Source organism: Hyperolius riggenbachi, chromosome 1 (genome assembly GCF_040937935.1).
Source record: "Hyperolius riggenbachi isolate aHypRig1 chromosome 1, aHypRig1.pri, whole genome shotgun sequence".
NCBI lineage: Eukaryota > Metazoa > Chordata > Amphibia > Anura > Hyperoliidae > Hyperolius > Hyperolius riggenbachi.
The window spans coordinates 299,025,229-299,052,477 of NC_090646.1; the positions used below are offsets into that span (position 1 = coordinate 299,025,229).

The window sequence follows — 27,249 nt, forward strand, 5'->3', positions numbered from 1 at the left end:
CACCCTAACTGCGCTAAGGGGCCCAAAGTCCAATGAGTACCTTTAGGATTTCACAGGTCATTTTGAGACATTTGGTTTCAAGACTACTCCTCACGGTTTAGGGCTCCTAAAATGCCAGGGCCGTATAGGAACACCACAAATGACCCCATTTTAGAAAGAAGACACCCCAAGGTATTCCGTTAGGAGTATGGTGAGTTCATAGAATTTATTTTTTGTCGCAAGTTAGCGGAAATTGATTTTTATTTTATTTTTTTCACAAAGTGTCATTTTCCGCTAACTTGTGACAAAAAATAAAATCTTCTATGAACTCACCATACTTCTAACTGAATACCTTTGGCGGTCTTCTTTCTAAAATGATGTCATTTGTGGGGTTCCTATACTGTCCTGGCATTTTAGGGGCCCTAAACCGTGAGGAGTAGTCTTGAAACCAAATGTCTCAAAATGACCTGTGAAATCCTAAAGGTACTCATTGGACTTTGGGTCCCTTAGCGCAGTTAGGGTGCTAAAAAGTACCACACATGTGGTATCGCTGTACTCGGGAGAAGTAGTATAATGTGTTTTGGTGTGTACTTTTACACATACCCATGGTGGGTGGTAGAAATATCTCTGTAAATGGACAATTGTGTGTCAAAAAAAAAAAATCTCATTTACAGAGATATTTCTCCCACCCAGCATGGGTATGTGTAAAAATACACCCCAAAACACATTATACTATTTCTCCTGAGTACGGCGTTACCACATGTGTGACACTTTTTTGCAGACTAGGTGCGCTAAGGGGCCCAACGTGCTATGAGCACCTTTAGGCTTTACAGGAGTGCTTACAATTTAGCACCCCCCAAAATGCCAGGACAGTAAACACACCCCACAAACGACCCCATTTTGGAAAGTAGACATCCCAAAGTATTCAGAGAGGGGCATGGTGAGTCCGTGGCAGATTTCATTTTTTTTTTTTTTTTTTGTCACAAGTTAGCAGAAATGGAAACTTTTTTTTTATTTATTTATATTTTTTTTTTGTCACAAAGTGTCATTTTCCGCTAACTTGTGACAAAAAATAAAATATTCTATAATCTCACCATGACTTTCCAAAATGGGGTCATTTGGGGGGGGTATTTATACTATCCTGGAATTCTAGCACCTCCATGAAACCTGACAGGTACTCAGAAAAGTCAGAGATGCTTCAAAATTGGAAAATTCACTTTTTGCACCATAGTTTGTAAATGCTATAACTTTTACCCAAACCAATTAATATACACTTATTGGATTGTTTTTATATCAGACATGTAGCACAATACGTTTGGACAAAAATGTGTATAGAAATTTTACTTTATTTGAAAAATGTCTGCACAAAAATCATTTTTTTGGGCAAAATTAATGTGTTTTTTGATGAATATAATAAAACTAAACTAAAAATCACAGCAGCAATCAAATAGCACCAAAAGAAAGCTGTATTAGGGACAAGAAAAGGAGGTAAAAGTCATTTAGGTGGTAGGTTGTATGACCGAGCAATAAACCGCTGCAAAATAATAAATAAAAGCTGCAGTGGTCTGAATGGAAACAAGTGTCTATGCCGCCGGGAGGCACCGCTCAGGCCCCGCTGGGCCGATTTGCATAATTTTTTTTTTCGTTACACGCAGCTAGCACTTTGCTAGCTGCGTGTAACCTCTGATCGCCGCCGCTACCCGCCAATCCGCCGCCATCCGTCGCGCCGCAGCCGCCCCAGACCCCGTGCGCTGCCTGGCCAATCAGTGCCAGGCAGCGCTGTGGGGTGGATCGGATTCCCCTTTGACGTCACGACGTCTGTGACGTCATCCCGCCCCGTCGCCATGGCGATGGGGGAAGCCCTCCAAGAGATCCCGTTCTTTGAACGGGATCTCTTGATCGGCGATCGGAGGGGCTGGGGGGATGCGGCTATCATGCGAGACATGGAAATTTTTTTTTTTTTAAACGTATTTGCTGCCCCCTGGCGGATTTTAATAAACCGCCAGAGAGGTTAAGGGGTTTAGTGTCACCATAATGGTGACACTAAATGAGGGATACTTTAAAGTGATCCTTAAGTCAAATGTAAAAAATGAGATTTACTCACCTGGGGCTTCCCTCAGCCCCCAGCAGCCGATCGGTGCCCTCGCAGCTCTGCTCCGATGTCCCAGGACCCGCCGGCGAGCACTTCCGGTTTCGCCGTCACCGGCCGACAGGCATGGGAACGCGAGTGATTGTTCGCGTTCCCAGCCTGTATATCGCCCCTTATGCTGCTATTGCGGCCTCCTGAATCACTCGCGTTCCCATGCCTGTCGGCCGGTGACGGCGAAACCGGAAGTGCTTGCCGGCGGGTCCTGGGACATCGGAGCAGAGCTGCAAGGGCACCGATCGGCTGCTGGGGGCTGAGGGAAGCCCCAGGTGAGTCTCATTTATTACATTTGACTTAAGGTTCACTTTAAGAGAGTCCATTTATATGGGGGCGTTATGTGGTGCTACTTTATAATTGGTGCACAAAAAAGGAGAGACTTGAGATGCCGACCTCGCAATCACATGGCCTGGAGTGGTCTGCGCAGGTGCAGAAGTACTGCACCTGTGCAGAACGCTCCCAGCCACAGGAACGCGAGCGCCGCCCTCGCGCAGGTGCAGAAGATGCCGACCTGGAGAGGTCGGCATCTGCAATGGAGGGACCCCGGAGCTGCGCCGAGGGACAGATAGGCTGCCAGGGGCTGGAGGAAGCCCCAGGTAAGTAGATCTTGTTTTTTGGGGTTTTTCCTAGGATGTGTCCCTTAATTGCATAATTTAGAAATTTAATGGAAAACTATAGGCATATGGTGTGCACTTATTATCTCTACTTTGGAATGACACAAATAACTAGGCTGTGTTCCTTCTTTTCTTTCTCAGCCTGAAAGAGTTAATCAAGTATGCAAGTGACAGTTTCTGTCTGGGTCGGACTGGGTCAGACTATAGCATAACCCTCACTGGTAATTAATTAAAGCCATAAAACCCCTTTCTGTTAGTAAATGGTTTCTGAGAGCTGGAAAAAGATAAAGGATCAATAATTCATAGATTTGAGCTATAGCATATTTCAATGAAGGTGTCATTGAGCAGAGACAATGGAACAGAAAAAAACTAGATTTAAATATAAAATAAAACTGTAATATCTGAAAAAGTCATGTTTAGGAGAAGGAGGCTAGAGACAATTGTTTTTCTCATCAGTTTATTTTCACCTCGGATGTCCTTTAACCATGTATGCCGCCTGGACATCACGTAATATGAACATAAATGGTTTAAGGACAATGGTTAACCCCCCTGGTGGTATGCAGATGCAGTGGCTGCGTCCTCAGGAGGGATTTTTTTTTAATAAAAATATTTTCTATTTGTTAGCTAGCTAACTATGTTCGGCAAGTTCTCCGGCACCTCTCTGAACTCCCCCCTGCCCCTACCCCCCCCCCCCCCCCCCCCCCCCCCCCCCCCCCCGCCCCCCGATCGCCGCCGGCAATATTTACCCAACCGCGATCCCGCGAGAGCCGCAGCTTCAGCAATGAGTTTCACTGTTGCTATGGCGACGATCGGACAGGACATCATAAGCAGTCCCCATAGCGAAGCCTGAAGCTGATTTGGGAGGCTGCGCCATCGCGGGATCCCTGGGGGGTACGTATACCGGGGACGATTGGTGGGGACCGGAGGGACTTGCCACATAGTTAGCTAGCGAAGTGCTAGCTTAACAATATAAAACAGTTTTTATTTTAAAAAATCCTCCCGAGGCCATGTGATCCCCTGCAGCGGCTAGCCCGACACTGTCGGGCTTACCGCCAGGGAGGTTAAAGGACATCCGACAATCCCGTCCAGGCAGCTGCTGGATGCTCCCGTGCCACCCCATGTAGCCCGGAGATCAATGCATGGAAACATAGTTCCCATTCATTGATCTAAGTCCCCGTAGAAAGACCGAAGGCTTCTTTTCAGAAGCCACAATTTTTCTTAGAAAATGTCCTGTCGTCCTATACTTTCTGGAAGCAAGAGTGCTCGCTTCCAGGACTAAAAAAAAAAAAAAAAAAAAAAATGCACTGTGGCCATCTTGTGGCCAAATAGTAAAACTACATCTACATACATTTTTTTTTGTTTTGTTTTTTTTTAAATAACAAACACACATTATTACATTTAACATGAACTGTTTACCTCCCACACCAAAAATTACCCAAATAAAACTTTTAATGAAAAAAATTACAATTAAAAAACAAAAACAAAACATAAATAGTTACCTAGGGGTCTGAACTTTTTTTTAATATGCATGTGAAGAGGGTATATTACGAGCTTTTTTTAAATTATAAGCTTGTAAATAGTGATGGACGTAAAACTGAAAAAATGCACCTTTAGTTCCAAATAAAATATTGGCGCCATAAATTGTGATAGGGACATAATTTAAATGGTGTAAAACCGAGACAAATGGGCAAATAAAATACAAAGGTTTTAATTATGGTATCATGTATTATTTTAAAGCTATAATGGACAAAACCTTTGAAATAATGAATTTTTTCCATTTTTTTTTCTTAATATTCCTGTTTAAAATGCATTTAGAAAACAAAATTCTTAGCAAAATGTACCACCCAAAGAAGGCCTAATTGGTGGCGGAAAAAACAAGATATAGATTAATTCTTTGTGATAATTAGTGGTAAAGTTATTGGCGAATGAATGGGAGGTGAAAATTGCTCTGATGCATAAGGTGAAAAAAACCGTGGGCTGAAATGGTTAAAGTGTACCAGAGCTAAAAGAAGAAAAACTGATACTTATTGGCTGCTTCCTCCAGCAGTATTAAACATGTGAGCCCCATGCCATCTTCCGCGGTCTGCCGTTCAGCCACGTTTAGCCCCGGTAACTGTCTCATTCGCGTCCAGTCTGGGTCTTCTGCTCATGCAAGGGACTCGCACGTTTTTATGCTGCTGGAGGAAGCGGTTAAGTATCGGTTTTTCATCTTTCTTCTGCTCTGGATTACTTTGCATTAAAAGTTAAATATGTAAAACAAAATTATTATAGTCTCTCTGAATGTTAACCAGTTGCCGACTGCTCCATGCCATTTGGCGTGAGCAGTGCGGCAGCCCCAGGACCACTCCACGCCCATTGGCGTGAATGGCCTGAGCGGCTCTAGCTGGGGATCGCACGCGCCTATGCGTGCGCATCCCCGGCAGTTAACTCTGCCCCCCTGTGTATTCCGCCCGCCGGCCAATTAGCAGCGCCGGCAGGCGGCGATCATCTGATCGGGCCAATCAAAGTGTATAATACACGTTGTTATGGAAACAACGTGTATTATACGCACTGCGTCCTTCTCTGGTGGTCACAGTGTCCCGGATCGACCACCAGAGAGGACGGCAGCCTGCACGTGAGCCCTGCATACAAGTCCCCCCCCCCCTTCCACGATTTCTCTGACCACCCCTCCCTGCCCCCGTCTGACTGAGGTCTCTATGTATTTGTGCACTGTGGATTGACATTTGATCGCCTGTCAGCAGCTCTGATTGGTGTTTGATCAGCTCTGATTGATCTGTGTTTGTCATCTGACGGCTGCAGTGTGATTGACATCTGGTCGCCTGTCACCAGCTCTGATTGAGGTCTGAGTGACATTGATTGAGGGCTGAGTGGCATCTTATCCTCTGTGCACTGTTGATTGACATCCGATCGCCTGTTTTCGCTCTGATCGGCCTCTTAATTGCCCTGTGATTGGCTCTGATTGACCTCTGTCTGTTTCTAATTGCAATCACACTACCGAAGGTTGTACAGGTGAATAATATTGTCACACTTTGCCAACTAGGCTTGACATAAAATGAGAAAGAGCTTTATTAAAACACTTTCCCTATTTGTCAGAGGTTACTTCTTTCTCCTGCTTATAGGGATTTCCTGAAGAGGTATATCACATCTGTGTTGTTTTGTATAAGTTGCACATTTATAGAGATGTTAAGCTTGGAGGTGTAATCTCCACAGTCAGCATACAACACATAAGCTGACGTGAAGGAGGTACACACACCAGCACAAGGGATCAAGATATCCCCAGTTTAGTGGAGGAGAGGACTGACTCCAATAGGAGATTGTGGTGCACAGAGCCGGTGCAGATCCGAACAGCCACAAACAACACTTTCGTAATAACGTCTCAGCGCAAAGTAGCGCTGAGCGCATAAACCAGGACTGAGGAGATCAGGACAGGTAGACAGAATGAACGCTTGCTTAACTAGCCACTACTTAGTGACAGCAAGCGTCCACACTAAAACAGACTGGAATGAGGTAGCCAATGCGTTTGCAGCAATGGCGTGCCTCACAAAGACAGGACAGGATAGTCAGGAAATAGCAGGATCAAGATAGATGAACGTAACACAGATAAATATACAATAAGCATGATTTCCTAGCGTATTACAATTACAGCTATCAATGAAACTATTTGTAACGTCTGACTAACATATGTATATATCGGCAATGAACCGATATATGACATAAGCAGGAACTCTGACTAAGACTGGAGTAATACAGGGAACAGGACTCAGAAGGATTCGCTATCTCTTCGCAGAGATGAACGCAATCCACAAACAGGACCAGGAACAGGATAACTAGCTCAGCGTGCTGGAACGCTGACTAACGGAACACAGGATATAAACAGTTCGTGTACGTATATATCAGCGACACTGATGTATCAACGTAACACGAATACAAGGAAAATAATAAACGTGCAAGTATGCGTATATATTGGCGATGAACCAATATATGACACGACAAGCAAAGTAACAACTTCTAGAACAAGAGCAGAACTAGGAGGACTCGCTGACCCCTTCGCAGGAGTCAGCGCAGTCCACACGGACCAGGAACGAGGTGGGGCACGAGCAGAGTAACAGACTGAATCTGAGACTATGGTAGCCCATCAAGCATTGCAGGAAGCAGTTCTTTATACTGAGGTCATCCAATGGGAGCAGACCTGCAGATTCCCACACAAGTGAATGGTAATTAATCATAGGCTGGCAGCAGGAAAAGGCAGACAATGATATGCAGCCTGCAGGAAAGGGATTGCCCCTCCATAGCAGCAGACAATGTTTGTTTACACAAAAGCATATTAAACTGTCATTAACTTCAGAGCGACTGCAGATGGAATCAGCAACTAGTTTAAGTGCAAACCAAACTATGCAAGAAAATGTATGTAATGACATCAGAACTGCTTGGGTTACAATACCACTGCAGCCAGCAGTAAACGCTGCAGACATGATCATAACAAGAGATAAGATGTAACTGTACATAAATGCAGGGGTCCTTGCTGATCCCCCCCCAACAAAAAGAGAAACGTCCTCTATCTGGGGTGTAGCTATCCTGCTATTAGTCAGCCCTTAGTGTGCCTGGGCCTCTTAATTTCATTGTGCACTTATCACAGACAGAATGGCTTGACAAATTTTCGCTGTACAGCCCATTCAAAGTGTCGCATAAACACAATAAAAAGTCTTCCCCATAGGGGATATAAACACCTTCATAGAAGGTAGCTGGGAAGGAATAATTTCACCATCAAAGTGTAGGAGGTGAGATAGAGGTAAATGGATAGATCGGTGCCACTCAACAATTGTTTCACCTCAACTATAGAGGCGTCGTCATGGAGTATGTGGTGCACATTCAATTTACAATATATACAATAAATACATGACAGTCCCCCCACCAACCAACAGAGATTCCCCCAGCACCCCGCTCAAGTCAGAGCTGAGTATGTGGTGTTTGGAATGGTTTAAATAGTCCAACATCTCCTCCCCCTTTCCTCCTCACGCCCGCCTCCATGTGTATACTTATACTCCATACGTCCTCACCTTGGAATCAATAGGTGCCCGGTAATCCGATTTAGCAAGTCCATTGCTTATCCGACCGGCCCAGCAGCGAGATACGTCCCGGATAGTGACATCATGTCCTGCGACATCACTTCCGGATCTCGTATCGTACTGCTGATAGGTTCTCCGGCCGTTGTGCCCGTTAGCCACACCCCCTGGTCGTCATATCAACCAATAATAACATAAACACAAGGGACGGTTGCGATCGTATGGCAAGCGCTTACTGTATAACGATCGCACCGTCTCCATAAGTTAGACACAGACGGCCAAGCGCACCACATAAACACAGGGTAAGCCGCAACGCCCAATCTAAGATGAGTGTCTATTAAACACTCTGCTGACAGCCCCATGACACGCCGCCCAAATACTAAGGGGGTGTCAAATATTAATCACAAGTAACAGCCCACTGGTCATCCATATCTATACCCTCTGCTGACAACCCCATGACATGCTGCCCATATATAAAAAGATGTTAATCACGGGTAAGATCTCGCTAATTATCCATATCTATGCCCAGAGGGAATAACCATATCCCGCGCTGCCACATCCAACCATAAATGCATGTGCAGACGCTGGTTATACTAATCAAACCCCATAGGTGGCAATTTTTGCTCAGGCTGATCTCAGTGTTTACACTACCCAATAGAGTAAATGGTACTCATCCCTAGGAGTATATCCTAGTTGTCAGTGTGATAGGCAAACCACCAAGGGGAGAGGGGAGGGGGGGGAAGGGCGGAGATGAGGAGGGAATGGCAGGGGGACAGGGGTGATGATTAGGGAGGATTCATCTAGAGATATAAATATGATTGCAGAGGGATGTCATTAATGAGATGCCTACAAAAAACACCGTCATTTGTCTAAAGTAACAGAACCAGAGGAAAAAGACCAGCATAAGACCACCAACATGTTAGATGAAGCCTTTTATAGAGAACTCCTCATTTAGACCCCGTGGGGCTATAGTATTAAGCCTAAAAATCCATGCCAGTTCAAGCTGCAATAACTTTTTGTCCAAATCACCGCCCCTTTTGCCCTGCTTCCACTGTTGTAATCCCCAAAAGGAGATGGCAAGGGGATCATTGTAATGGTAAGTATTCATATGCTTGGCCACAGGGGTTTCACGTTTGTGTTTTATATCTTCTACATGCTCCAGGACTCTATCCTTTAGGGCCCGAGTTGTCTTCCCTATATATAGGAGATTACATTCGCAACTTGCGACATACACGAGACCCCTTGTATTGCAGTTGAAAAAGGTCCTAATAGTGAAATTCCTATTCACTGTTTTTACCCAAAAAGTTTTCTTTTTTGATATGAGTGGGCATGCCTTGCAGTGTCCACATTTAAAACATCCCATTGGTTTTAGTGGTAGCCAATTCAAATGTTTACACTCCACTCTAGATTTTGAGAACGCACTGTGGACCAACCTGTCCTTAATATTATCAGTACGTTTATATGTAATCGATGGTTTGGTTGATAGATGTCTAGTGAGCTCTTTGTCCTGATGAAGGACCGGCCAATATTTTTCCATGATCTGGTATATTTGGTGCGATTGTTTGGAAAACGAGCCTATGAGTCTCACTGTTTTTGCTTCCTTGTTTAGTAATAGAGATTTTTTGTCTTTCAATGTCTCCTCTCTCTTACTGAACTTCGCTCACTTATATGCCCTTTCGATTACAGTGTCTTTATATATGGGCAGCATGTCATGGGGTTGTCAGCAGAGGGTATAGATATGGATGACCAGTGGGCTGTTACTTGTGATTAATATTTGACACCCCCTTAGTATTTGGCCGGCGTGTCATGGGGCTGTCAGCAGAGTGTTTAATAGACACTCATCTTAGGTTGGGCGTTGCGGCTTACCCTGTGTTTATGTGGTGCGCTTGGCCGTCTGTGTCTAACTTATGGAGACGGTGCGATCGTTATACAGTAAGCGCTTGCCATACGATCGCAACCGTCCCTTGTGTTTATGTTATTATTGGTTGATATGACAACCAGGGGGCGTGGCTAACGGGCACAACAGCCAGAGCACCTATCAGCAGTACGATACGAGATCCGGAAGTGATGTCGCAGGACATGACGTCACTATCCGGGACGTATCTCGCTGCTGGGCCGGCCGAATAAGCAATGGACTTGCTAAATCGGGTTACCGGGCACCTATTGATTCCAAGGTGAGGACGTATGGAGTATAAGTATACACATGGAGGCGGGCGTGAGGAGGAAAGGGGGAGGAGATGTTGGACTATTTAAACCATTCCAAACACCACATACTCAGCTCTGACTTGAGCGGGGTGCTGGGGGAATCTCTGTTGGTTGGTGGGGGGACTGTCATGGATATATTGTATATATTGTAAATTGAATGTGCACCACATACTCCTGACGACGCCTCTATAGTTGAGGTGAAACAATTGTTGAGTGGCACCGATCTATCCATTTACCTCTATCTCACCTCCTACACTTTGATGGTGAAATTATTCCTTCCCAGCTACCTTCTATGAAGGTGTTTATATCCCCTATGGGGAAGACTTTTTATTGTGTTTATGCGACACTTTGAATGGGCTGTACAGCGAAAATTTGTCAAGCCATTCTGTCTGTGATAAGTGCACAATGAAATTAAGAGGCCCAGGCACACTAAGGGCTGACTAATAGCAGGATAGCTACACCCCAGATAGAGGACGTTTCTCTTTTTGTTGGGGGGGATCAGCAAGGACCCCTGCATTTATGTACAGTTACTTCTTATCTCTATAAATGTGCAACTTCTACAAAACACAGATGTGATATACCTCTTCAGGAAATCCCTATAAGCAGGAGAAAGAAGTAACCTCTGACAAATAGGGAAAGTGTTTTAATAAAGCTCTTTCTCATTTTATGTACATTGAGGGTCAAGCCTAGTTGGCAAATTGTGACACTGTTTCTAATTGCATTTGATTGCGTTCAATTGCATCTGACTGCATTTGATTGTTTTTGATTGCTATCTGCTTGCCTCCGATAATATCTAAACCCCTTTGTTAGGTAGTCAGTTAGCGCCCAGCCCACTACACCGCAGTCATTAATTAGTCGCTGATTAGCATCATCACTGTTGCTAATTTGCATTGGTACTATATAGTATCTGTAAGTGATCAGTACTGATCGCAGTCAGATCTTTATAAGTATGTTAGGGTCACCTTAGAGTAGGCTCCAATAAAAACTCAGTGTTTGCCCGATCAGGCCTGATCGTTCGGCCGCACTTGCGTTCAGCCTATCTCACCGCAGTGACAGAAATTGTTTTTTTTCTGATCACTGCAAAAACACAACCCAATAGCTGCGGCGCTCTAAAGATCAGTTTTGATATTTTTTTTATCAAAACTGAGCGATCACAGCTTTTTGACTTCACCAGTACTTCCGTTTGCTAGACAGGTGCTCTTTTTCCTGGGTAGTCTCAGTGGAATACCCCCTAAATTTAGCAGCCCAAAATGGCAAGAAAGGGGTATTCCCTGGAAGAGGCCTACAGGATTCTGGCAGAGTCGGATGAGAGCGATTGGGACTCATCCGGGTCAGAATATGAACCTGTAGACAGCAGTGGCTCGCTATCCGATAGTTCTGATGATGTTGAGGTCCCTGCTAGCGCCAGGCGTACCCGACCTCATGTCATTGGACCACAGGTGGCGCAGGATCAGCCTTAAGGGCAGCAGAGTGGTGCTAGCGCTGATCCAGGTTTGAGGCATACACCAGCAGCGCAGCACCTCCTGGACTTAGCACCAGTACTGCCGTATAACCTGGTGAAGTGGCAAGCACCAGCATGGCAGTTGAAACTGGTTCGGTGGAACGTGCAGTAAGACCCTGGTCGCAGTCACCAGAAACACGGGCCCGTAGAACCCCTACACTCCCAGAGGTGCTGGCAAATCCCGATTGGCAACCCCCTGGTTCCGCTGCACCCATAGTGCCACCTTTCACTGCCCAGTCTGGAGTTCAGGCGGAGACAGATCTATGATCGGCCCTAGACTTTTTTTAATCTCTTCTTTACCGAGGATCTCTGACTTAGCTGTGGCAGAGACCAACCGTTATGCCACACAATACATCACCGCCAAACCGAATAGCTACTATGCCCAGCCTTTCCGGTGGAAACCAGTCACAGTTTCCGAACTGAAAATCTTTTTGAGCCTTCTCCTCAACATGGGTCTAACAAAAAAAAATGTATTGCAGTCCTATTGGTTTACGCACCCAATACATCACATGCCCATGTACTCTGCTGCCATGTCCAGGTTTACGTTTTGAGATGATGCTGCGCTTCCTGCACTTCAATGACAACACAACCTGTCATCAAAGTGACCACCCTGCTTACGACCGGCTCTACAAAATTCAGCCCCTCATAGACCACTTTTCATCAAAGTTTGCAGATGCTTACACTCCTGAACAGAACACCTGCGTAGATGAGTCCCTGATACATTTTACCGGGCACCTTGGCATTAAGCAGTACATCCCAAGCAAGCGCGCCTGGTATGGGGTCAAGTTGTATAAGCTCTGTGAAAGGGCCACAGGCTATACTTATGGTTTTAGGGTCTATGAGGGAAAAGACTCAAAACTGGAGCCGGTCGGATGCCCTGGCTGCCTGGGGAGCAGTGGCAAGATTGTGTGGGACTTGGTGTCACCCTTATTCCACAAGGGGTACCATCTATAAGTGGACAACTACTACACAAGTGTGGCCCTCTATCAGCATTTCAATTTAGTCGAAATTCCCTGCTGTGGCACCGTGCGACCTAGTCGCCGGGGCTTCCCCCAACAGCTCACTACTACCCGATTTGTACGGGGGAGAGGGCTGCCTTGTGTATCAATGACCTTCTTGCAGTGAAATGGAAGGACAAGAAGGACGTTTACCTTCTGTCCACCATTCACGCAGACACGACAGTCCAAATTCGACGGGCAACTGAGGTAGTTGAAAACCCCCCCCGCCTTCTACAATTATAACACAGACATGGGAGGGGTGGACTTCAACGACCAGATGTTGGCTCCCTATTTAGTTTCCCGAAGGACCAGACGCTGATATAAAAAGGTGTCTGTATATTTAATTCAATTGGCAACGTACAATAGTTTTGTTCTCTACACAAAGGCTGAGAAAACGGGTTCCTTCCTTCAATTTCAGGAAGAGATCGTTTCAGAACAGGAGGAACTGTGCCTCAACCCCCTGATGTAGTTAGCCAGCTACATGAAAAGCACTATGCTTATAACTTTCCGAGTGCCCTAGGTCAAGCTTGTCAGGTCTGCAAGAAGGCTGGAATAAGGTGCGACACCACTGTTTACTGTCCCACCTGTCCTGAACATCCTGCCCAATGCATAGGGGAGTGTTTCGAGAATTTTTACTCATAGATACGCTTTTAGAGTAGGGATCTCAAAACATAGCAGTAGGCACACAAGGGTCTCTCAGGGCTCATTCACACTGGGGCATTGCGCTGCGGCAAAATGCCTAGCAAACGTCCCACTTTGCGGTCCCCACTACGCCGGAAGTGGTTGACTTAATGCTAGTGCATACCTGCGTTACCGCGTGGCTCCTGCAATGATTTGCGTCAGCCTGGAAGTCATGTTAGTCTATGGCGATGCAAAGATTTTTCCTTTATACTTGGCCGAATGCCATACAGGGAATAACATTTACTAACGTGGTATTCCCTGAAGGTCTGTTTTTGGCGATGTGCCGCGGCGGGCGCCACCCACCAGATACGCCAATATGCAGTGTGAAACCAGACATCAGGTTTCGAGAGACCCTAATACACAGGGCTGCCAGAAACCTCTCATTTCACCTGGGACAAGGTGCATAGTGTACTTCGCCACACACTGTGTTTGCACACTGTCCCATGGGGAAGGGAGAGGTTTGTCCTCGGAAGGTAAGTAAAAAAAAAAAACAAAAGAAAAAAAAAACAGGTTAACAAAAAAGTTTAAAGTTCCAAATGTTAATGTTTGGTTAAAAAAGTTCAATAACATTTATCAAAGTTAATGTTAAAGCGAACCTTTTTACTTACCTGGGGCATCTACCAGCCCCCTGCAGCCATCCTGTGCCCTTGCAGTCACTCATGGCTCATATGGCGCCCCGCTGCCAGCTAGTTAAGTGCATTTTTACGCATTGCAACGGTAACACGTAAAATGTACTTGTCGATGTCTGCAATAGCTTCCTGCACCAGCAGGGATGCGTAAAAACGTACGCATGGCGGCCGGCCGACTCCCTATTGGCAAAAACGAAACTAGCTGGCAGCGGGGGACCAGAGGAGCCATGAGTGACTGCGAGGGCACAGGATGGCTGCAGGGGGCTGGTAGAGATGACCCAGGTAAGTAAAGCAATTTTTTTTTTTTTAGAGTTAAAGGGAAGATCTGCGCATGTTATAAAAACAAACGGCACTTACCTGGGGCTTCTTCCAGCTCCAGGCAGTCAATCGGTGCCCTCGCCGCAGCTCCTCTCCCTCCCGGCGTCCAGCGGTGAAGAAGCCGACCTCGCCAGGTCGGCTTCCGGGCCGGCGTCATGTGCGTTCCACGGCCCGGGTCACGTGGGGTGCGTGACGTCATCTGGTCTCTAATGCGCAGGCGCAGTAGTTCTGTACCTGCGCAGTAGAGACCCAATGACATCCCTGCACCACGTGACCCCCTGCCGTGAACCGCACAGAAGCCGATGTGGGCTCGCTCCCTTTACCCTTTACCCTTCCAGGTGGAATGACCGAGTGACCGACCGATCGACCGACCAGCTGCAGCACTGATGGTGCATACTGACACAAGCATTGCACATCTGTCAGATTACACACAAGTTGGTGCATGCAGCGATGCAGGATGAGATTTCTCCTCCGCAGTAAGATACGTTTGCTGAGGCATATGAGCTGAGGGGCGGTGTTGGAGTTCCTATGCTTTGGCAAGCACTTTGTATCAAAATTGGCAACGATTTTTTCATTCACATCTATCGAGGTGAATGGATTAATCGGGTTTGCCAGGATATAGGAGCAGAGTGGGTTTGGAACATTCTGTGGGCGGTGCTCCTATGCCCTGGCAAATGCCATGCCCCTCTCTTTTTTCACATTTTTCGGCAGATATTTTTTTTCATCAACATTGATCAATGCGAATGTGAGAATCTTTGCCGTTCATTTTTACTTTTATGGAAAAAAAAAGTGCATCACGCGTATGCCCAATATAAGGAGTATAGCAGAAACTCCTAATATTGGGCATACATGTAATGATTGCGGAGACCCTAAAATGCCAGGACAGACCCCACAAATGACCCCATTTAGGAAAGAAGACACCCCAAGGTATTTGCTGAGGGGCATGGTGAGTTCAAAGATTTTATTTTTTGTCACAAGTTAGCAGAAATTGATTTTGTTTTTTATTTTTTCTTACAAAGTGTAATTGTCCAATACATTTTTCTATAAACTCACTATGCCCCTCGTGGAATACCTTGGGGTGTCTTCTTTCCATAATGGGCTCATTTGTGGGGTGTGTTTACTGTCCGGGCATCGTTTGGGGGGGGGGGGGGCTAAATTGTGAGCTCACCTGTAAAGCCTAAAGGTACTCATTGGACTTTTGGCCCCTTTGCACAGCTAGGCTGCAAAAAAAGTGTCACATATGTGGTATCGCCGTACTCAGAAGTAGTATAATGTATTTTATGGTCTTTCCACACATACCCATGCTGGATGGGAGAAATATTTCTGTACATGACAACTTTGTGTAAAAAATTTGAAAACCTTGTCATTTACAGAGATATTTCTCCCACCTAGCATGAGTATGTATGGAAAGACACCATAAAATACATTTTTGCTACTTCTCCTGTGTACGGCGATACCAGACGTGTGACATTTGTTTGCAGCCTAGCTGTACAAAGGGGCCCAAAGTTCAATGAGTACCTTTAGGATTTCACAGGTCAATTTTAACTATTCGGTTTACAGACTACTCCTCACGGTTTAGGGCCACTAAAATGGCAGGGCAGTATAGGAGCCCCACAAGTGACCCCATTTTGGAAAGAAGACACCCCAAGGTATTCCTTGAGTGGTATAGTGAGTTCATAGAAGGTTTTATTTTTTGTCACAAGTCCTTTACAGAGGTATTTCTCCCACCCAGCATGGGTATGTGTGAAAAGACACCGCAAAACACATTATACTACTTCTCCTGAGTATGGCGATACCACATGTGACACTTTTTTTTGCTGCCTAGCTGCACAAAGGGGCCCAAAGTCCAATGAGCACCTTTAGGCTTTACAGGGTGCTCACAATTAAGCCCCCCAAAATGCCAGGGCAGTACTAGTACCCCACAAGTGACTCAATTTTGGAAAGTAGACACCCCAAGGTGTTCACTTAGGGGCATGGTGAGTAGTTGGCAGATTTTTTATTTTTTTTTGTCACAAGTTAGCAGAGATGGAAACACTTTTTTTTTTGGTCACAAAGTGTTATTTTTTGCTAACTTGTGACAAAAAATTAAATCTGTTATGAACTCACTATGTCCTCAGCAAATACCTTGGGGTGTCTTCTTTCAAAAATGGGGTAATTTGGGGGGTATTTATAGTATCCTGGCATTCTAACACCTCAAGAAACATGACAGGTGCTCAGAAAAGTCAGAGCTGTTTCAAATTGCGCAAATTCACTTTTTTTGTACCATAGTTTGTAAATGCTATAGCTTTTACCCAAACCAATAAATATACACTTATTGGATTTTTTTTTAATCAAAGGCATGTAGCACAATAAATTTGGACAAAAACCTGTATAAAAATTTTACTTTATTTGAAAAATAATACCACAGAAAGTTCAAAATATCTTGTTTTTTTGACAAAATTCCTGTCTTTTTTTGATGAATATAATGAAAACTAAAAATCGCAGCAGCAATCAAATAGCACCAAAAGAAAGCTATATTAGTGACAAGAAAAGGAGGTAGAATTTGTATGGGTGGTAAGTTGTATGACCGAGCAATAAACCGTTATAGCTGCAGTGGTCTGAATTGTAAAAAATGGCCTGGTCACTAGAGGGGTTTAACACCGCGGTCCTCAAGTGGTTAAAAGAAAAATTGTATGTAGTATGGGGAGCTTATGAAATACAATAATGTATAGCCAACATGCCATCATTATTTCTTCCAAATGCAAACATATTCCTCTGAAATGCCCCCATACAATTCAAGAGTCAAAGAATACTGTTACTTAAATTGAGTGGTATTGTAATACATGTATACTAATTTATATGGACTGTACCACACACTAGGATTGGAAATCGATCGAAGTGCATTATTGAGCCATTAGATCCAATGCAGCTCTATGGGCCATCGATCTATCAGCAGCAGATCGACCTAGATTTTCCATCCTGTCAAATAGATCAAATCGGTCGAAAACAATTGAAATCGGACGCAAATTGATCAATCGATTTGATAGAATCGATTTCTGATCGATAGATTCTATAGGATTGATCGATGGCTGAAATCGACCAGTGTATGGGCCCCTTTAGACACCTCTCGGATTACACTGTCTGTGTAAGCCCATGTTGAAAATCTTATTTTGCTTGTGTGCAAATAAACAATATAGTAGTCCACTCACAACTAGATTAAGTTCTTGCAGTATTCTGAATTCGTCACATTTTTTTTTCAAGCTCAGGGTAGGAAAAATCTAAGCAGGCCTCTGATGGGTCATTGCTCTGTCACCTACTTCTTGCAGAGGAGTGTGACTAGCTGGCTCAGAGTTTGTAATACACTACAGGGAGCAAGGAGGGGACAGAGTAGTGCATAATGCTTGATCAGTGCTTGGCCATATGCTTATGAAACATTAACTTTTTTGTTTTGCACTAGACAAATGCAATGAATTGATTAGTCACATGTTTACCAGTACTTTTTTTTTTTTTTTTTTTATCTCAACAGGTTATTTCAAGAATGACTCGTACTTACCTGAGGATATCCCTGAGATTAGTTCTATTCCACTCCTCGAGTCAACATGTGAAATGTCTCCGTTTCACAGCACTAAAATCTTTCCTTTCATATCAAACCATAGAAATGGGACCTCAGGAAAGGGTGTAGATGATGCCATATTAGTAAGTCAAACAGAAGGTACAGACAACAACGATGCAAAGGTTAGATCAGAAAGTATTGAGCAAGAAATTAAATCTAGTATTGAGCAAGAAATGAATGGTTTGCTACTGAATACAAAAGAAAAAACAAGTACAGTTACCTCTGATTCAAAAACAGAATGTTTAGAAACCTTATGTGCTACATTGACCTCACAGACCAATCAATGTAAAAAAAACTGTTCTGATCGCAGGCATCCTGATAGCACAAATAGATTGCCAATAGAAAACAAAGGGTCTTTTAACATTCCTAATGTATCTGGGAATCTCTGTTCCTGGGATAGTGAGCACTCTGGAATTCAGTCAAAAGGAACTAGGGCATTGAGAACACATTCCGGTCATGAAAATTTGAAAATCATTGATGACCCTTTGATAGGATCAACACAATCACGCATATTGCACAGTTGGGAAAGTTTAGATGTGACGTCACCAGATCATGTTTACACCTACAGCAGGGGACATAGTCAGAGTAACCTAGAAAATACTTTAGTGTTACCTGATACTGGTGATATAGATGTGTATTTAGGAGAAGCAACGTCCAGCAGCAAGTACACCAGCTGTAGTGAAGGCTTTGCCAGCCTTGAAGAGAGCTGCTTCTCTGGTGAAAAGTCAAGACTTGTCACTGATGATTTTAAAGCAATGCTAGATTCAAACAGCAATCAGATTTGCAATCTACATAGAGACATTGCAGAGGTGGCAGCAAATACAGATACATGTAGTATGCAAGATCTGTGTGATACACAGCACATAGTTCACGGTCTGCAAGATAAAAAAAATATGAACGATAAAGAATTAGAGGGGGCTATTAACCTTTTAATTAATAAAAAATGCCTTGACTCTTCAAGTAAATATGTGGGTGATCAGGAAGGCAAAACCCTGAAAGCTGCAGAGATGCTTCAGGCATCAATCACTTTACCTACAAGTAGTATTGCTCTTAGTGAAGGTGATGCTCAGGATTACAGAATCTTGAAAGATAACCTAATGGTGTCTAATAACTGCCCTATAGATGTGGAGGGTAAACATTCTACACAGATTTGCTCAGACCCTGGAGTTAAGCCTTTGTGTTCAGACACGCTCCCTGTTGTAAGTGAGAAAAATATATCCACTGACTATAGCAAGGTAATTAACCAGCATTTAAAAAATGCTTACCTGCAATGCTTGAATAATTCTGCAGACACACTAATTGTAGATTCAACTGATTTGGAGGCAAAAGAAAGACTAGATTCTGAACTCCTTGATGAGTTCAAAAAAATGATGTTGGCAACTAAAACTAAAAACTTAAATTCTGTGCAAAATGAAGAAAACTCTCCATGTTTCATTACCCCACGAACAAAAAGCAGAATTCAGTCTTCCAAATGTCGTCACAGCAACTCCTCTCTTTTTGATGAGTCTGTGGAAATGCCACAAAGAGGCAGGAGACTAAGGAGCCCTGATAGCTTGACAGCCTCCCCAGGGCATTCAGACATGCACGCAAGACATAAAAGCTACACAGTTCAAGAACATAGTCATTCCAGTAAAAAGGATTCTGACTGCGAGACAACTGTGAATATCAGCAGTTATCTTACAGATGATTTGACAGAAAATGAGTTCAAACCTAAGCCTCAGTTAAAAGGAATCTCTGGAGCTCCTTGTTTTGAAAATATGAATTCTGAAAGTATGTGGATTACAGAAGATGGAGATACTGAGAGCAGTGGAGAAGCTGCCTCTAAACCTATTGCCTCAACTGTGACACAGGGAACTTTGCATTCACATCTATGCAATGCATCATTTTTCCACAGTACATTAAGAGAACACAATGCTGCAAATTGTGCAAAACCACCACGCTATAGCTTTAGTAGACTTTCCTGTGGTTCTAAATTAGATGAAACTGGGATCAACTTGTGTCAGCAAAATACTATTACTGATTGTGATAATCAGGAAGTGCCTTTGTCACCAGGTGGTCGTCCAGTAAACGTTAGTCAATTTGAACCAGTGGAATATTTATATATGGACAATGAAAAAGGGCACTTCCTCATTGAAAGACATGTACCAAGTACAGATCCCTCTTCTAGCAGTATCGTAGACAGCTCAGATGAAACGGTTTTGTATGACTGGAGAGATTATAGGAGTGCCAAGCAAAAGCCATCTAAGGACGCAACATGCTCTCCTAATCAAGTAGCAGTGGAACTCTACAGACTGTCCAATGCTGAAATAGCCAGAAGGTTGATGGAACTTGGAGAAAACCCTGGTCAAGTGACTAGCAAGACGAGGAAGGTCTGCATCTTGCTACTAGACAAATGCCTGAAAGAACAAGCTGCAACTGGACTAGGAGGTAAGCATGATTTTGTCTTTTTCTCACTGTACCCCCCACCACTCCCTTTGGAGTTAGTGTTTAGAGTGCAGTGATCACAAAATATATATTCTGACATTGGTTTGGAGTCTGTGAATCCTGAGTTCACAGATGTGCTATGATCTCTCTGTTCACAAATAGATATGATCAATTTTTTAGGGAAAGTTAAAATAAAAGTTAAAAAGTACACCAGGCAAAGGGATTGTCAATCTGAGTTTTAGGGTGCATACGTATGCAGAATTAGTGCCACCCACAAGAATCAAGTTCAATCCTTAGAGTGACACTGTAGTCAATGAGCACTGTACAGAAATGTAATCAAGAGTAAGAGAGCAGACAGGTTGGCGCATAGTGGAGTTCTTTCAGCGGGTTGAGTAAGCTAAGTACAATGTGTTTGTGTCTAATGGTCCGGTTGTGCCAAACCTCTGTGACCTCAGGGTACACTTGTACACACACTGCATTCTTAGCTGAGACTGCCCTGGCCTAGTTCCATCATTGCATATGTATGAGGTATAAGAAAGCCATATATGAAGGACATCCCTGATGGCGATAGTTGAAATGGAGGAAGCAAGCGACCTTTGGACAAAACAGCCAAAAACCTCATTTAGAGCACGAACCTGGCAATTCAGGTGTGAAGAGTTGGACAGATAATATTTCCCTATAAAACATTTAAAGGGACTCCGAGCAGTGCAAAAACTATGGAAAGATGCATATCATTTTAAAACTCTCTTTCTCCTCTTTCCAATGCTATATAAACCGCCACCCTACACCTTTTAGTTTTCGCTATTTTTGCGATTGAAATTGCCGGGGCCGCGATTTTGATCGCGAAAATAGAGAAAACTAAAAGGCGTAGGGCGACTATTTAGGAATGGAGCTGCTGACTTTAGGAAAAAGTCGCCCTGTGTAATACAATGTAACTATGGAAAGATGGATATCATTTTAAAGCTCTCTTTCTCTTTCTGACGACCCCTAAATCGTCACCCTACGCCTTTTGGTTTTCTCTATTTTCGCGATCGAAATCGCAGCCGTGGCAAGTTCAATCACGAAAATAGCGAAAACTAAAAGGCGTAGGATGGTGATTTATATATCATTGGAAAGCGGAGAAAGAGAGCTTTAAAATGATATGCATCTTTCCATAGTTTCTGCACTGCTCGGAGTCCCTTTAATTAGAACTTAATCTAACAAGGAAGCTGTCATATTTTTCATTTTTAATTGTTATTTGCCTGACTGCATTTATGATCATTTTGTCTTCAGTTTTAATCGTCACATACCTACAACAAACATGCAGCTAGCTGAAAAATCCAACACGGTTCACCCTTAGTGGGCTTCATTAAGGATACATACTATATACAGTGCAAGTGTCAAATCATATACAAAAACCCAAAATACAAAAATGTCATAACAACTCTACCTCATGCTCAAATGCATACACAAGGAAGTAGGCCCAGTGGTAAGTGCCCAAAAAGCTAGGAGGGAGGTGATGTCACAATACCTCCTCCTCATAGTCATGTGCATATACAGTACATGCCAATTCTGGTCCAAATGCGGACTCAAATCTGGGCCCAAATCCGACTTACAGAGGTCCTTTCAGGATGCTGGACTACTGCAAAGGTGTTTTCCTCACCTCCAAAAGACAATGGCCCCAATTCACTAAACAGTGTAGACTAGCCTACTGATGGTTTTTAGTCTACTGATGGTTTGGTGTAAATCAGTTGCATCAAAAGGGAATTCACTAATAATTACCGAATATTTTAGACCTGATCTAAAACATTTGGTAATTAGGTCGGTAAAGAAGGGAAAATGTTCAAAATATGCAATTCACAAACAAGTAGCTATGACTGACCTCTTTCTCCTCTGATGAGCTCTCCTCTGGATACCTCACAGAATTACTTTACTGACAGAAAAAAACTGGTCTAATTTCTGTCAGAAAAAGTCGCTGTGGTTACTCCTTGTTTGCTTTTGTGAATTGCATCTTCCCCTGCTTTACCTACCTAATTACCGAATGTTTTAGACCAGGTCTAAAACATTACACAAAACCATCAGTCGACTAAAAGCTATCAGTAGACTAGCCTAAACTGCTTAGTGAATTGAGGCCATTGTGATCCTAGACTGAATTAACCTGAATAGTGTCCTCACTGGATCTTTATTTGGGTTACAAGTGAGGCTGAGGATTTTTTAGGCTTAGGTTTGTGGGGAGAGTGGCCTTGAGGGAATGACCAGGAAAACAAATCCTGTGCATCCACTTAAACAAAAAGCTCAGTTATGCTTTGTGACTTTACGACTCCTAGTTTTGTTCAATGTTGTTGAAGTCCAATATTTATTGTGACCTGAGATACAATCTATTTCAATATATTTACTGCAGAATTTTATGGATACGGTATTGACTGATAGGAAAGTTTAGGATTTCAATTTCTTTTCTTGGTGGTTTTTATCACAAAAGGTTACTTGGTGGTGGGTTTCTTCACCCACATTATCTTCTGCCTAGCATATTTTGCCATCTTGATTACGTTGTTGATTACTGCTCCTTTCTTACCCTTGATTGCTTTGGGTGATAATTTACCCATGATTACTGTATAGATGTGTTCTTTCTATTATTTTGAATCAAACAAATTTACTTTTATGGGGAATTTGAAAATGTTCTTTTTCTAAAATGAGAAACTTTTGAACTGCCAGATTCACAGATGCCAAACCACTGACAATTTAATTTTATTAAAAATGTGGTATTTGGGTTGTATGACTGCCAGCTTTGATGTGTGTAACTACAGATACACCAATCTCTATGTTCTTCAGCACCAGATATGCTCTTTAAGGATGGCTATATGCCAATGGGTGCCTGCATCCAGAATCTGTACATATATCCTTTCATTCTGGCTCCTCAGTTTATACAACCTCCAACAGCTCTATTTTTAATAGACCAGTGTATTTTCCATATTGATTGGAAGAGGAAAACATACCGTACAAGACATTTCACCACTGCTAAAGCGCAGTGATTTTAAATCTGTATGCAGATGGTGTCTTCTTTTTGGAACAAATCAAAGAACTAATGTTTAGGAAGCACTGATTTATTAGCTATCCAAGCTAGTCACTGCCATAAATGAGAATACTGCTAAAGTGTAGTTTTAAAATTGGACAGCTCAATTGGTGCAGGGTAACTGGAGGGCAGAAATGGAAGCTCCAGAAGACCTATGTATCCAATTGCACAATACTCATTTGGCATACAAAAAGTTATGCTGAATAAGAGTACAGTGTTCTCCCCAGGGCCATTTACCAGGGTGCGCCGCCCGGCTGATCTCCTCCGAGCGCCCAGCTGATCTCCTCTGAGCGCCGGGGTGAAATTGTCCCCTTCTGTGTCGCTCATTAGTGAGCAGCGGCGGCTGTATCATTGCAGCCAGCCGCTGTCACTCAGGGACGCTGCCTCCGCCCTCCTCCTCAGCTCCCGGCAGTTGTATGGAGGGGCGGGGAATGCAGGTGACGTCACACGCAGCTTAGCTGAGCAGGAGATCGGAGAGGAAGCGCGGCTCAGTACTCTGTGGAATGTTTAGCCAGACGCTCTTCTCCTCCTCTCGCTGTATTCATCCTTCTGCCAGCCGCTGTGTGTTGTGTTAGTGAGTTTCACTATCAAACGCAGACCCTCCCGCCAGCTAGAACTTCAAGATGCTTAACCCTTTCACCCCCTGATTATCCTGTCCTGTGACTGTGTCCCCTGGTCTCTGATTCTTGCCAGACTAGACTGGTCTGAGGGGGGAGAGTGAGACGCTGTACTGACAGCCACGGACAAAGGCAGGCAGACACAAAGTGATTAGTGAGGCACCCTGGCCCCTTGACAGCCACATAGCCAGCAATATCCCTTGTAACTGAGTGTTGTTACAACCAGCAGCCAGGTTTGAAAATTAAACTACTAAGATTTTTTTCCCATGTTTCCTATATACATGGGTGGTGTAAGAGGGGATATCTGGTGCCATAGCATGATATGGATAAGCTGCCTGCTTATCAATATCATGCTATGGCTCAGAAATCCTCTTTCCCATACTGGGACCACCCATGTATATAGGAAAAGCTGCTAGTTTCATTGTCAAATCAGCAGAAGGGTAGTTAGAACTTTAAAGACACTTTACCTGTTAAAAGAAAATGACCAGCTACTTACCTGGGGCTTCTTCCAGCCTCTTAAATTGTTCTAATGCCTTGCAGTCATTCGCGCTGCTGCTTTGTACCTCTGTGATTCCCCTTTGAATGCTGCATGCATGGCCACCACGTGTCATTCGCCTCCTCCATCATCACATTCCCGTGACCGGCAGTGTTCTGCACTTCGGGGTAACGAAAAATTGCTACTGTGCATAGGCAAAGTGCTCCTGGCCACGGCAGCATGATCGCATTGGTGCGAGGCTAAGGAAGAGAGCAGCGTGGAATGGCGATGCGGGCAGCAGGAGGACTTTAAGGGGCTAGAAGAAGCCCCAGGTAAATAACTAGCCTAATTTTTCTTGAATTAAGTATCCCTTTAAGAGATTCCAGTACGGAACCTAGCCTGTCAATTTTATGGGGGGGGGGGGGGGGCGCGTTGTCGATAACCCACCTAGTGGCAATCAGCATGACCATCCCCACCCGGCTGATTTTTCATGCCACCCGGCTGGAAAAAAATTCTGGGGAGAACACTGGAGTATATGTGGAGAGTGCAGACTGACTCCCTACACACCCATCAGGCTCTATGAAAATGCCTAGGTGACCTTGGACTATTCAGCTTTTGCCTCGATTCATAAAAGTGCTGTCGAGCAGGGAAAGTCGAGCGGGGAAACACCGCTGTCGGTATTTCCGCCTTCAGGGTGGTAATTCATAAAAATGTAGCTAGATGTGACAGGCATGCGGAGATATTCCGCTGTAGGCAGGCGTTAGGCTGTCCTACGCATGCGGAAACAGGAGAAGCAGGCGGAATCCCTCCGTGCGGTGTTCTCTCTGCAGCTGCTTGGGAGGTCTGTCCCATTCACTGCACTGTATTCAGCACGCTTCTCGCCACATCAGAGGTAGCGGTAATACCTGTCCGCATACCGCTACCTCTAATCTTTATGAATTGACTACTTGTTACTTTTGCTATGATAATCACCGCGCAAGGCGGTGATTTATCACTCTGCTCGCGAATGTCGGCTTTTCATGCGGAAAAAGCCTTTATGAATACAGATTTTGCTGTGTGGTCGGTAAAGTGAGCCGTTTTCAGCATTTCCGAATGCGGGAATGCTTTATGAATCGAGGCCTTTGTGTACAATTGAAAGGGAAATCCCATTAAACCTATTTTGCAGGGCAAATGATCTCCTCTGTTAAATATTCTTTATCCCCTAACTGAACTGTTGCAGGCATTGCCATATACTGCATTCTAAATTATTATGCAAATTGTGTTTTGTGTCATAAAGATAACAGGTCAGGTTACATACAAACTATTTAAAGGACAACTGAAGTGAGAAGAGATTAAATAGTTTGTATGTAACCTGACCTGTTATAGGACAACTGAAATGAGAAGAATATGAAGGCTGACATATTTATTTCATTTTACACAATACCAGTTGCCTGGCTGCCCTGCTGATTTATTTGGCTGCAGCAGTAGCTGAATCACACCTGAAATAAGCATGCAGCTAATCTGGCAAATCTGACGATGTCAGAAATACCTGATCTGCTACATACGTGTTCAGGGGCTATGGCTAAAAGTGTTAGAGGCAGAGGAGAGCCAGGTAACAGGTACTGCTTAAAGAGACTCAGAGATGAGTCGTCTTGTCTTTTTTTTTTTACTTACCCGGGTCTTCCTCAAGCCCCATAAGCATGGATGTGTCCCTCGCCGTCGTCCTGCGATCCCCTGTTCAGCCGCCGTCAACTCCCGGTACGTGGCTCATTCGGACTCAGTCTGACTGAGTGATGTCAGCCGGGGCTTCTGCGATTGCGCAGAAGGTCCACGCATGCGCAGAAGGTCCGCCGCTGACGTCACTGAGCCGCTTACCAGGACTCACCGTGGCTGAACGGGAGATCGCAGGAGGATGGCGAAGGACACATCCATGCTTATGGGGCTGGAGGAAGCCCCGGGTAAGTAGAAAAAAAAAAAGGAAGACTCATCTGAGTCCCTTTAAAAGGAAATAAATATGGCAGCCTCCATATCCCTCTTGCTACAGTTGTCCTTTAAGATGTTTTTGATTGGAAAAGCTTTTGATTTCAGTATGACGGTTGAAAAAAAAAACAGGAAAACCAGAGAAATAACTGACCCCACAATTTTAGATGATTCCTGAGATTCATGCTCCTTAATGTCATTAAGGGCCTGAGCCCACTAATGCAGTTGTGTCCGCTTTTCAGAAACACAACAATGTTACAGATGCTGAAAAACGGACACAACTGCGCTCAACTGCGCTAGTGGGCTCAGGCCCTTAAAGGGTACGTGGAGCAAAAGTAATAAAACTGAATACTTACCTCCGTAGTGGAAGCCTTTATAGTCAAGAGGCTTCTCCCATCCTCCTCGACCTCTCGTTCCAACACTGGGACCCCCAGAACATATTCTATAAGCAGTTTGTGCACGTCTTTTTCCACCATGCATATGAGTGGCTTTGTGCTACTGCACAGACAGTGCTTTCATTTGTGCAATGTGTCCATGCTCGTACACGGACAGGAGCGCAGTTAAGCAGGAGAAAATTAATTAATTAATTAAATTAATCTCAGTGAGCAGCGGTGGTGAAGGAGGACCGGAGAAGCCTCTGGATTATCCCTCAACTCAGATACGTAGCCAACTTTTTTTCCGTTAAATGTTTGCTTTAAAGTAAGCCCAAATTAAATCTCTGTGAAAAAACTTACCTAGGTAGAGTGAAGCCTTTTGGGTAAGTATGTGGTTTTTCATGCATGTTTTCAGCTCAAGTACACTTAAAAGCAAATCTGTAATCCCCTGATGACAGTCGTAAAAAATGGTCATATAACTGGCGATCCAGGGGACACAGGCCTAGAGTAGCAAACAAAAGATGACAGACTTGTAAGAAATGATTTCTCACATTGGAGAGCACCACAGTACTGTTTGACAATGGCACAAATACTGGTTTTCACAAAGTTTGCTACTTTCGGTGTGTTT

The 27,249-nt window shown here is 44.0% G+C and overlaps 1 protein-coding gene across 6 annotated transcripts in view; it reads left to right on the forward strand.

Annotated features, from left to right (window-relative positions):
- ANKLE1 (ankyrin repeat and LEM domain containing 1) overlaps positions 1-27,249 on the forward strand; it is a 204,319-nt gene that overhangs the window by 75,449 nt on the left and 101,621 nt on the right. For all 6 annotated transcript variants that reach the window (XR_011020485.1, XM_068233769.1, XM_068233770.1 and 3 more), the window contains one exon: positions 17,637-20,150. Coding sequence is in view for 5 of the 6 variants with exons in the window: in XM_068233769.1 (XP_068089870.1) it covers positions 17,637-20,150 (2,514 nt within the window). In the remaining variant the exon portion in view is untranslated. The remainder of the gene's footprint in view (positions 1-17,636; positions 20,151-27,249) is intronic.